This window comes from Heloderma suspectum, chromosome 4 (assembly GCF_057233095.1).
Source record: "Heloderma suspectum isolate Gila_16-S chromosome 4, 16-S_ref, whole genome shotgun sequence".
NCBI lineage: Eukaryota > Metazoa > Chordata > Lepidosauria > Squamata > Helodermatidae > Heloderma > Heloderma suspectum.
This window is the reverse complement of record NC_139461.1, coordinates 167,331,813-167,344,196: the sequence shown is the minus strand read 5'-3', so window position 1 is coordinate 167,344,196 and position 12,384 is coordinate 167,331,813. Positions and strand designations below refer to the sequence as shown.

The 12,384-nt window shown below is 41.2% G+C and overlaps 1 protein-coding gene across 5 annotated transcripts in view; it reads right to left on the bottom strand.

The window, feature by feature from the left end:
• RABGAP1L (RAB GTPase activating protein 1 like) overlaps nt 1-12,384 on the bottom strand; it is a 280,035-nt gene that overhangs the window by 196,434 nt on the left and 71,217 nt on the right. For all 5 annotated transcript variants that reach the window (XM_084851202.1, XM_084851207.1, XM_084851206.1 and 2 more), the window contains one exon: nt 1,564-1,714. In XM_084851202.1, the coding sequence (XP_084707328.1) occupies nt 1,564-1,714 (151 nt within the window). The remainder of the gene's footprint in view (nt 1-1,563; nt 1,715-12,384) is intronic.

The window sequence follows — 12,384 nt, the reverse complement described above, 5'->3', positions numbered from 1 at the left end:
AAAATTTATAACTCTAGTTTCAAAGCATTTTTGACAAATGTAAATTATAAAGTAATTTATTCCATATTGTATCATCTTAATGAGACTACTATAAATTGGGATGACAAAACCTAAAAGCACACTGCAAGCAAAGAACTAGTATCATATAAAACAAAGACAATCCATGAACATACTATGACACTTCTTTGAGAGATTCTTAGGGACTATTACCAGAATAGGCCATTTTGGAATAATGTGAATAATGAAAAAAAGTATTCTTCACGATATCAGCTTTAATTTCTCCCAGCAATCTATATCTGATTTAATGTCTTCAAGTTGTATAAATTTAACTACAAGCCAATTATTAATCAGTAACTCTGCTAATTTAGTATCAGGGTATTCTGTGCTAGGTCATTCCAATATAATATTGTGATTATTTGCCTCAGCTTCATTCCCAATTCATTTCAACTTATTTCAATTTCATCAAAAACCCTATGGCCCTATATAGCTCCACAGCAAGGCTTGTGTGTGTGTGTGTGTGTGTGTAGGGGAGATTTAGATCAGAACACTGTGTGGATTTACGCACACAAATATGGGGTGGGGGTGGCAGGGGGCAAGACAGGCTTTGAGAAAATAAGAGAAATTGAGAGAGAAGATGAAAGAGGGAAGGAGACAAGAGAGAAAGTGTGGCAGGTGCAGCTGTTCGGATGAAAGTAGGGTTTGCAGGTATACATAGCAGAGTTGGTTCTGTTGTACTTTGCATGACTTCTGCTTTATATAGGTTTTGAGTTCTCTGCCATGCATTCACTAATTGTCCTTCAGACTAGACATTGTCTCAGAGTTATCTCAATTATTAAATGGTAAATTGTTTTTTAAATGTCTTCAAATTGCTTACTTAATCTTTATTAAGGGTATATGTACGTGTCAAACGTGTGATGTAACTTGTAAATTGCAGCTACACTCAACTGCTTGAATTATACACTTTTAGTTCTTGCTTTGTGCCTATGACAAAACGGTAGCGTGGATAATGTTAGACTGATCTGTGTTGGCCTTGTATCATGTATTGCTTAGTGGAAGGGTTCTTGTAAGCATGCTGAATAGCTGTGCACATAGACTGGACAGGTTTTTCTGTAGGATCCACACTTTTAGCACTGGGATTTGCCCCTTGTCCCTAAGCTCTTGGAAGCAAGTCCCATGTTGCAGACTGGGGTTCAAGGTGGGTCCCAACTCTTGACAAGTTAAGGACCACTGCCCTAAAACACTGACCAATACTACAAACTTTATAAAAATATTTTTAATTGCTATATAGGACTGTGCTAATCACGTTACAAAGAATACATCCTGTAAAAACTATAGTACTTCAGTATCAGGCTGGTGAGTTTTTAACTACACAGAACACTAGATGTCATTCAACAATTCCAATCTTAATTGAAACAAATTAGTGTGTAGCCACCACAGCAGACAGCAAAGTATTTGCCACAATTTCAATAGGTTTTTTAAGAAGTAAAGCTCTATTATTCCAAAAACAAAATTGCCGCTTTAAAATATAATCATATCTATTAAAGAAAATTAAGACAGACTGACCTTTGTGATGAGAATTCTGTATTTATCCAACATTGCCTTGTTATCATGGCATCCTGCTAGCAACTGCCATACCTCAGCTCTTAATGCCTCTGGAACACCACTTTTCACTAGCGAAAACAGGCCTTTTGGTCGCACACCAAGATTACTGTGCCTAGCAAAAATATGGACAGTTGTTACTTGAATAGCACAAGCCTAAGCAAGCACACACACTGCCTCTACAGGGAGAACTAATGGAGGGCGCAATCCTATGTGGAGAGGTGGTCACTTCTAAATGCAGAGGCAACCGCCTATCCAATGCAAGGTGGGCAGAGCACGGAGGGGATCTTTCTCCTCCACACTCCGGTTGTCCTGCACTCGTGGCTAGACAGCCGATTTCCGCTGTCTAGCTACGGGACCTCGGAGCAGGAAGAGGAAGGTTGGACCACTCATAGGAAGTGTCATACCGGCACTTCTGCACTCCTCACCCCCAGGAATGCCCCTTTTTGCCTCACTCTGCACTGCTCTTACGAGCATGGAGTCTGGAGCGAACCACGTGTCTTATGAGGCGACGGGGGCGGGGAGGCAGGTCTCTGGGAACTGACCTCAGAATGTGGGCTCCTTGGTCGGTTCCCGGAAACTGACCAATCCTATGGCCATCTAGACACTGTCTAGCAGCCACAGGATTGTGCCCTAAAGGTCACTTAAATATTCTATTCTGGAATAGGAAAACTGGACTTGCATAAATAATTCATCTGTCCTAGTGATGGGACAGTCGGGAACAGTTCACTCCTGTGCTTCTGTGTCAAAAGACAGGGCTTAATATACTGATACCAGTATATTAAGACTGAGAAGCAATTTCAGCTTTTAAGGCTGTAATTCCAAACAGATTTACTAGGACAAAAGCTCCACTGAACACAGTGACACTTTCTTCCAAGTCAATACATCAAAGGTATTTTACCACTAAATGCATTTTTATGGTCAAGAGACACCTGGACAGAGAAAAAATAACAGCTGAGAATGAATAACATATCATCAGAAGGCCCTGAAATAACTAGCGACCCTGCAGAGCATGTCAAAGAACAATGACAAGAGAGCCTCCATGCATAATTGAGCAGACCACAGTACTACAGTAACAAACTACTGATGGAAATACAGTGGACTGTCTTCCCATCATCAGAATTGAAAGAAGAGTCATAGTACATGTACTTTTTTTCCCCATCCAATTACAAAAGGGCATTCAGGAATGGGATGCCCAAAAGCAGTGAATCATCGGAGGGGCATAATTTGTTGATTATTTACTGAATTTCTTAGTCGCCTTTCTCTTAAAAAAAAGATCCAAGATGACTTACAACAAAATTATTACAACATATGAAATATAAATAGCTAAAAACTATTTCCATTAAATTTCCTTTAAAATACCCAAACATAATAAAACTGGAAGATCTCCAGTCCTCCTTGCCAGTCACCCACGTGCTTAAAGAACTATTTGGGAGACCCTCCTACTAAAGGATGCCTTGACAGAGATTTCCTAATTAATTCTATAGTAATTCTTAAAAGTACCTACTGGAAGAGGAGCATATAAGGCACTCATATTAAAAAAGCAGTACGGTCAGCAGTACGAGTGGGGACCAGTCACACATTCCAAAGGGTTCCAAAGCAATACAGGAGAAAGCCCTTTTCCACATGCCTGACAAGTTGGCTTCTGTAAGTGAGGGTGTCTTCAAAAGGGTCTCTCCTGTTGATCTTAATAACCAAGGAGGTTCATACTGAGATAGACAATCCCTCAGATGGCCAGCCCCTAAGCTGTTTAGAGCTTTAAATGTTAACACCAACATCTTGAACTGAGCCCAGAAATCAATTGGCAACCAGTGCAGATACCAGTGCAAATCTTTCAGTATTAGGGTGATATGAGAACAGCAATATTCACCAGTTAGCAGCCTAGCTGCTGCATTTTGCTCCAACTGAAACTTCCAGATGTTCTTCAAGGGTACAGCACACTGCTATAGTCTAACCGTGATGTAACTAGGGATGTACGAAAGTGACTTACCTTTTGCGGATTATGTTGATGGTGGGGGGGGAGGCGTTCCGTCCCTCCCCCCGGAATCCTGGTCGGGGGGGGAGGCGCTCTGTTCCTCCCCCCGGAATCTTCGAATGGCCGGCTGTGCTTCGCGGCAGCTCTGCAGAGCAGCCGGCCAGGCCCGGCCCGGCCAGGCCAGAGCTGTCCGCAGCCAGATTTCCGGCCGCGGAGGGCTCTGGGTAAAAAAAAAACTGCGTACGCAAATGGCGGTGGCTATGGCCGCCGCCATTTGTATTCCTTCTTTTTACCATCTTAATCTACGTAAATATTTACGGAGACTATGGCGGCGAAAATCAAGGGGAACACAAATAGCATAGCAGGCGCTATTTGCGTCCCCTTTTGATTCACCGTTTTAGCTTATGTAAAGATTTACGTAGGCTAAAACGGGGAATCAAAAAGGGACGCAAATAGCGCCCGCTACGCTCTTTGCGTTCCCCTTGATTTTTGCCGTAATAATCTATGTAAATATTTACGTAGATTAAGATGGTAAAAAGAAGGAATGCAAATGGTCAGTTTACATTCCAATTCCAAAGAAGGGCAATGCCAAAGAGTGTTCAAACTCCCCTACATTTGCGTATGCGTTTTTTGTTTTTTTTTAAACCCACCCAACAATGATAGGCTACGTAAAGATTTACGTAGCCTATCATGTCTTTTTTTTTTTTTAAACCTAGCCATGATAGGCCACGTCAATCTTTACGTAGCCTATCACGTCTTTTTTTTTTTTACACAAGCCTGGAAATGGCGGTGGCGGCAGCCGGTCGGAAGACTGGCCGCCGCCGCAGCCGCCCGGAAGATCCGCCCTAGGTGGGTCTTGTCCTGGGGGGGATCCGCGGGGGGGCAGCAGGCCGTTCCGCCAAGGAGTTCAGGGGGCCGAATGCACTGGCATTCGGCCTCACCGAGATCCGTGGCGGAATTCTCTGACATCCCTAGCTGTAACCAAGGGATGGATAACTCTTCCCCCTCCCCACTCTCTCCTGAAAAAAACACTGCATGGTCTTGTAAACCACCTCAATGCATCTCAGTATTGCCCTCTCCAATGTGAACTGCAGAAACTACTTCTCCAAAAATTGCATGGAAGTGAAGAATTTTGCTCTCGGTGCTTCAAAATAATTTAATCCTGGCCATGGAAACCTGTAGCATATCCTATGCTGCATCCAATTTGTGTTTCTCTTCCCACCTGCTGATGAATTAAACCAGTAGCAGTCCTGCTTTTTAAGAGAGAGACCTCAGAAAACCTTTGGTATACAACCAGCTAGGAAGTACAGCAATATCTATGGAGTTAAGAGAAGCCATTTCTCTTTCCCTCCCTCCCTCCCTCCCTCCCTCTCCTTCCCACTCCCCCTACACACTCCCCCCCCCCCAGCACAATCACATTAGCACAATTAGCCTCAAAAGGTAATAAATAAGTATGCCTGAATGCCCAGTACGGAGATTCCAATAGATCTAATAGATCTAATAGGAACCCATCTCTCAGACAACTGCATTTTCACAGGGAACCTGTTACTGATGTAAAACTCTCCAAACTACAACCTAAACATCAGCAGAGTTATCACTCATCCTGCTAATAGATCATGCCACAGAGTTCCATGTGTCCTAGGAGGTTGTTACATATTCTTCTTGGTATCAGTGAATTTAAAAAATGGATACCATATTCTGTAAAATATGTCAATTTTCTACTTGGCCTCTTTGTATCTGAAGATACTTAGTAAGTTTTTCTATTAGTTGAAGGTCCCAAATTTTCTATTTCCATATGATAAGTTTATTTGCTGATTTCCAGTTAGCAGCTCTGACCAACATGGTTGCTGTCGAGAAAAAAGTCTGGAGCTAACTGTCTTAGTTGTGTATAAAGGTAAAGGTGTCCCCAACCAGTCGTGTCTGACTCTAGGGTGCGGTGCTCATCCCCGTTTCTAAGCCGAAGAGCCAGCGCTGTCCGAAGACGCTTCCGTGGTCATGTGGCCGGCATGACTGAACACCGACGTACACGGAACGCTGTTACCTTTCCCACCGAGGCAGTACCTATTTATCTACTTGCAATTTCTTGTTTTCGAACTGCTAGGTTGGCAGAAGCTGGGACTGAAGACAGGAGCTCACTCCATCACGCAGCACTCAGGTCTCGAACTGCTGACCTGCTGACCTTCCAGTCTGCAGTTCAGCGTCTTAACCACTAAGCCACCGCAGCCCCCTTAGTTGTGTATACAGTCTATATAAACAGACTGTAGTCCCAGCTTCCCCTTCATGGATCACTGCCTTGTTGTGGCGAAGGGCCTCGCGTAACTCAGTGAAGCCATAAGCTATGCCATGCAGGGCCACCCAAGATGGACAGGTCATGGCAAAGAGTTCTGACAAAATGTGGTCCACTGGAGAAGGAAATGGCAACCCACTCCAGTATTCTTGCCAAGAAAACACCATGGAACGTATCACAAGGCTAAAAGAGATGACGCCGGAAGATGAGCCCCTCAAGTCGGAAGGTGTCCAATACACTACTGGGGAAGAGCAGAGGGTATTTCCAAGTAGCGCCAGAAAGAGTGAAGCGGCTGGGCCAAAGCCAAAAGGACACTCAGCTGTGGATGTGTCTGGTGGTGAAAAGAAAATCTGATGCTGTAAAGAACAATACTGTTTAGGAACCTGGAATGTAAGATCAATGAATCAAGGGAAGCTGGAGGTGGTCAAACATGAGTTGGCAAGATTGAACATTGACATCTTAGGAATCAGTGAACTAAAATGGACAAGCATGGGTGAAGTTAATTCAGCTGACCACCATATCTACTACTCTAGGCAAGAATCCCTTAGAAGAAATGGAGTAGCACTCATAGTCAGTAAAAGGGTGGGAAAAGCAGTACTGGGGTACAATCTCAAAAATGACAGAATGATCTCAATACGAATCCAAGGCAAACCATTCAACATCACAGTAACTCAAGTCTACGCCCCAACCACTGAGGCCGAAGAAGCTGAAGTTGATCGGTTCTATGAAGGCCTACAACACCTTCTAGAACTAACACCCAAAAAAGATGTCCTCTCCACCATAGGGGATTGGAATGCTAAAGTAGGAAGTCACGAAATCACCGGGATAACAGGCACGCATGGCCTTGTTGTACAAAAATGAAGCAGAACAAAGGCTAGTCGAGTTTTGCCAAGACAACACGCTGATCACAGCAAACACTCATTTCAACAGCACAAGAGGCAACTCTACACATGGACATCACCGGATGGTCAATATCAAAACCAGATTGATTATGTCCTTTGCAGCCAAAGATGGAGAAGCTCTATACAGTCAGTAAAAACAAGACCTGGAGCTGACTGTGGCTCAGATCATGAGCTTCTTATTGCAAATTTCAGCTTAAATTGAAGAACGTAGGGAAAACCACTAAACCATTCAGGTATGACCTAAATCGTATCCCTGATGAATATACAGGGGAGGTGAGGAATAGATTTCAGGGATTAGACCTGATAGACAGAGTGCCTGAGGAACTATGGACAGAGGTCCGTAACATTGTTCAGGAGGCAGCAACTCAATCCATCCCAAAGAAAAAGAAATGCAAGAAAGCCAAGTGGCTGTCTGATGAGGTTTTACAAGAAGCTGAGGAAAGAAGGGAAGCGAAAAGCAAGAGAGAAAGGGGAAGATATATCCAACTGAACGCAGAGTTCCACAGAATAGCAAGGAGAGACAAGAAGGCCTTCTTAAATGAACAATGCAAAGAAATCGAGGAAAACAGTAGAATGGGAAGGACTAGAGATCTTTTCAAGAAAATCGGAGATCTCAAGGGAATGTTTTGTGCAAAGACAGGCATGCTAAAGGACAAAGAAGGCAGGGACCTAACAGAAGCAGATGAGAATAAGAAGAGGTGGAAAGAATACACAGAAGAACTATACAGGAAAGATCTGAATGTCCCTGATAGCCATGATAGCGCGGTCACGGAACTTGAGCTGGACATCCTAGAGTGAAGTCAAGTGGGCCTTAGGAAGCATTACTAACAACAAAGCTAGCAGAGATGACAGTATTCCAGCTGAGCTATTTAAAATCCTAAAAGATGATGCTGTTAAAGTGCTGCACTCAATATGCCAACAAATTTGGAACACTCAACAGTGGCCACAAGACTGGAAAAGGTCAGTTTACATTCCAATTCCAAAGAAGGGCAATGCCAAAGAGTGTTCAAACTCCCCTACAATTGCGCTCATTTCACATGCCAGCAAGGTGATGCTCAAAATCCTACAAGCTAGGCTTCAGCAGTATGTGAACCGAGGACTACTGGAAGTACAAGCTGGGTTTTGAAGAGACAGAGGAACTAGAGATCAAATCGCCAACATTCGCTGGATCATGGAGAAAGCAAGAGAATTCCAGAAAAACATCTATTTCTGCTTCATTGACTACGCTAAAGCTTTTGATTGTGTGGATCACAACAAACTCTGGCAAATTCTGAAAGAGATGGGAGTACCAGACCACTTTACCTGTCTCCTGAGAAACCTGTACGAGGGTCAAGAAGCAACAGTAAGAACCGGACATGGAACAACCGATTGGTTCAAAATTGGGAAAGGAGTACGACAAGGCTGCATACTGTCGCCCTGCTTATTTAACTTATATGCAGAGTACATCATGAGAAAGGCTGGGTTGGATGAATCAGAGGTCAGAATTAAGATTGCCGGGAGAATTATCAACAACCTCAGATATGCAGACGATACCACCCTAATGGCAGAAAGCGAAGAGGATCTCAAGAGCCTCTTGTTGAGGGTGAAAGTGGAGAGTGCAAAAGCTGGTTTGAAACTCAACAGTAAAAAAAAAAAGATCATGGCATCTGGCCCCATCACTTCCTGGCATATAGAAGGGGAAGAAATGGAAGCAGTGACAGATTTTATTTTCTTGGGCTCCAAGATCAACGCAGACGGTGACTGTAGCCATGAAATTAAAAGATGCTTGCTCCTTGGGAGGAAAGCTATGGCAAACCTAGACACCATAGTAAGAAGCAGAGACATCACCTTGCTGACAAAGGTCCGTTTAATCAAAGCTATGGTTTTCCCAGTAGCAACGTATAGCTGTGAGAGCTGGAATATAAGGAAGGCTGAGCGCCGAAGAATAGATGCTTTCGAACTGTGGTGCTGGAGAAGACTCTTAAGAGTCCCCTGGACTGCAAGGAGGTCAAATTTTGGCAGTTTTAGAAGGGCATTTTGATAAACCGCCTTATGCCTCCAGACTTTGCCCCTGCTGCAGTGGCAAAGTCGAGGACCTGCCTCATTATTTGTTTTATTGCCCTATCTATTCTCAAATCCATCCCAAGTATCCACTCCAAGTATCAAATCCACTCTTTGAGAAAAAGTTTATTTGGTCCGATACAGAGAGAATAATTTTTTTGTTTACATAACACAATAAGACAAATCTTTTGGCACTGGCCAGTTTTGCTCTTGAAGCCCGAAGTTATAGAGAACATTTTTGATTTTGCAGAATCATTAAAAATGTAATATACGTTTAATCCGTTTTAGGCATTTATGTTTTTTCTATACTTGTTGTAACCATTGGTTGAAACAATAAATATATATATATATATATATATATATATACTTGTCTTTTAAATGTAGAACTGTTTTATTGTATGTTGTACATCGCCCAGAGTGGCTGGGTGACCAGCCAGATGGGCGATTAATAAATTTAATAATAAATAAATAATAAAAATCAGTCCATCCTAAAGGAAATCAACCCTGATTGCTCACTGGAAGGACAGATACTGAAGCTGAAGCTCCAATATTTTGGCCACCTAATGCGAAGAGAAAACTCCCTGGAAAAGAACCTGATGCTGGGAAAGACTGAAGGCAAAAGAAGAAGGGGACGGCAGAGGATGAGATGGCTAGATAGCATCACCGATGCAATGGATATGAACTTGAGCACACTCCGGGAGAGAGCGGAGGACAAGAAGGCCTGGCGTGCTATGGTCTGTGGGTTCACGAAGAGTCGGACACGACTTAACGACTGAACAACAGCAGTCCCAGCTTTGCAGATATTATATATTGTGTGACCTCACTGGTGAACACAAAGACCGGGGCCCAAAACCTTTGTACCAGTGGGCAATCCCACCAAATATGTAGGTAGGTGCCTCTGGTGGCTCCACACCACCAACAACTAGGGTTCACATTATAATTACATAGCTGTGCTGTAATATAACATCTATGCCTCATCTTCAATGCATTTTCTTTCACACTATGTGAAACGGAACATAGTGCTACTCACTGTTCTGAGTTAGTAATACAATTCAGGACTTTTTCCCATACCATTTTTGCTCCCTCAGCCTCACCAATAACCATAGAATTTAACAACTTGTAAATTTTTGCAGCCAAGCCCTTTGTTTCAGATTTTGCCCAAGCCACTAAACTTTCAAACCGATTTAGTGGGCACAAAACCTCTCCTTTTATGGTTGGTGTAGATGTGAAATGAAGAATTTGATCTATCTGAAACCACGGTATACCCTCAGATAATTGTTCTCTTATCTGTGCCCCAGTTTTTGGTTCCAACACATTATATAGGTCAATGAGTCCATATAAACCTTTTTCCTCCCATTTTGCAAACTGTTTAAACTTCTCTTCACAATAAAGAAAGCGGTTGGCATAAAAAAGACTCATAGGGGAAGGAGAAGATCTCAAACATTTATTTCATCTTTGCCAAGTACACATCATCCTGTTTAAGAAGGGGTTATCTATCACTGATCTTGATTTATATTTACATTGAAATGGTATACACTCCAATACTTCTTTCTGATCCCTAGGTATCGCCATATTAATCCAAGTTTTAGTTTGATCATCATGTATTAGTTGAATTGTTTGAGTTGAAAAGCATCATAATATTGAGATAATCTGGGAATTCCCAGTCCCCTCCCCTTTACCTTCTTCATACAAAGTGTTTTTTATTATCAAAAATAAAATAAAAATATCAACTGCCATTTTTAAACAGTTTCTTGGGTATAATAAGAGGTAATATATGAAATACATATGTTAGTTTGGGTAATAATTTCATTTTAATCACAGTTTTTCCAAATATTTTAAGTTCAATTTGGACCAGTGTTTCATTTTTTCTTTAGTGTATTTGGTCACTAGTTGGTAATGATTTTATTGCTTTTAACGAGTCAACTGGTGTAATTACTCCTAAATATTTTAGTTCGTCTCTGGGGTATCCCTGAGTTTTTCCCCAGAAGAAATTGTTGTCTGTTATCCATGTTTATACATAAGCCGCTAAATTTTTCGTAGCTGATTTGCAATCCCACTGCTTGTTCAAAGTCTTTTATTACCTACATGGCCATCATTAAGCTCCTAATAGGATTTGATAGTGTTAAAATTATATCACCCACAAACAAATTAATTACATTTGGTAGTGAATTAACTTGAACCTCTTCTATCAACAGAGAGTTGCGAAGTAAGTTTCCTAAGAGTTCAACAGAGAAAGCAAAAAGTAGTGGGGACTGAGGACAACCTTGTTTGGTTCCCCGGTTAATCTTAATTGGTGGGGAGTCTAATCCATTTGTTCTAATGACCACTTGGTTTTGAAAGTATAATTGAGAAAGACATTTGTGAAATCTCCCATCATTGTATGCTTATTGGAGGGAAGTAAGTAAGGCCATTCTAGCATATCAAAAGCTTTAGCAGAGTCCATTGGTGTTATGACATAACCATTTCTGCTCTTTTTCATGCAATGCTGAACCACATTAAGTATTCTTATTGGGTCAGCTATATTACACCTTCTAATAAAACCAAATTGATCTGTGACAACATATTGTAGAGCTGTTGTACCTAATCTCTCAGCAGAACCCCTGTAAATTTCTTTAGATCCTGGCTTCATAACTTAATAGGATGAAAATCAATCAGCCTCTTCAAGGTTCTTCTCTGGTATATGTAAGAGTATAATCTGGGAAACCTGCCAAGAGTGGGGCAGTGTACTATTACCCATAATTTTATTGAATAGCATTACAGTATATGGTGTTAACTGATCAGTATATATTTTATAGAAGGCTCCTATAAAGCCATCGGTCCTGGGTGATTTATAATTTTTATTTTTTTAATGACTTTTTTTTTACCTTTTCTTCCAAATTATCCTGGTATAAGTTTGGTGTTCACCCAACATCTGTTTAATATTTGCTTGAGATAATATTTAATTAATTTGTTTCTGGTTGCCTAGAGGTGTATAAATCTGCATAATAAGATGCAAATACTTGATTTACAGCTTTTGACTCCAAATTTATTTTTCCTTGTCTGTCCTTAACTGAGGTTATATTATTTCTGGTCTCCTTCTATCACAATCTATTGGCTAATAATTCAATATATCTATTTCTAAATTCATAAAATTGTTGATTGACATATTCAAGATCATTTGTTATCCGATTAATCTCCAATTATTTAAGCTCATTTCTCCTTTTTATTCATTCTAATTTAACCCTTTCTTCCTTAGTGTGTTTATGCAGTGTTTCTAGTTTTCTATTTCTGTTGTAAGCTGTTGTGTTGCTAATAAGTGTAGTTTTCAAATATAGCTTGAAATGCTTATGCATTTCCTGTAATTACAACTTTAAGAATATCCCATAATGTTTCAAGATCACATCCTGTATATCAATGTTAAGGAAGTAATTTTCAATTTCTCTCCTTATTTCCCTCTAGCTTCTTGCCTGTCTAATAAGATGGGATCAAATTTCCAAGCATAGGTTTTGCTTTGTTCTGGGCTTATGTGGAATGTCACGATTACTGGCACATGATCTGAGACTGTGATCAACCCCATTTGCATCTCCATGCATCTATCAATT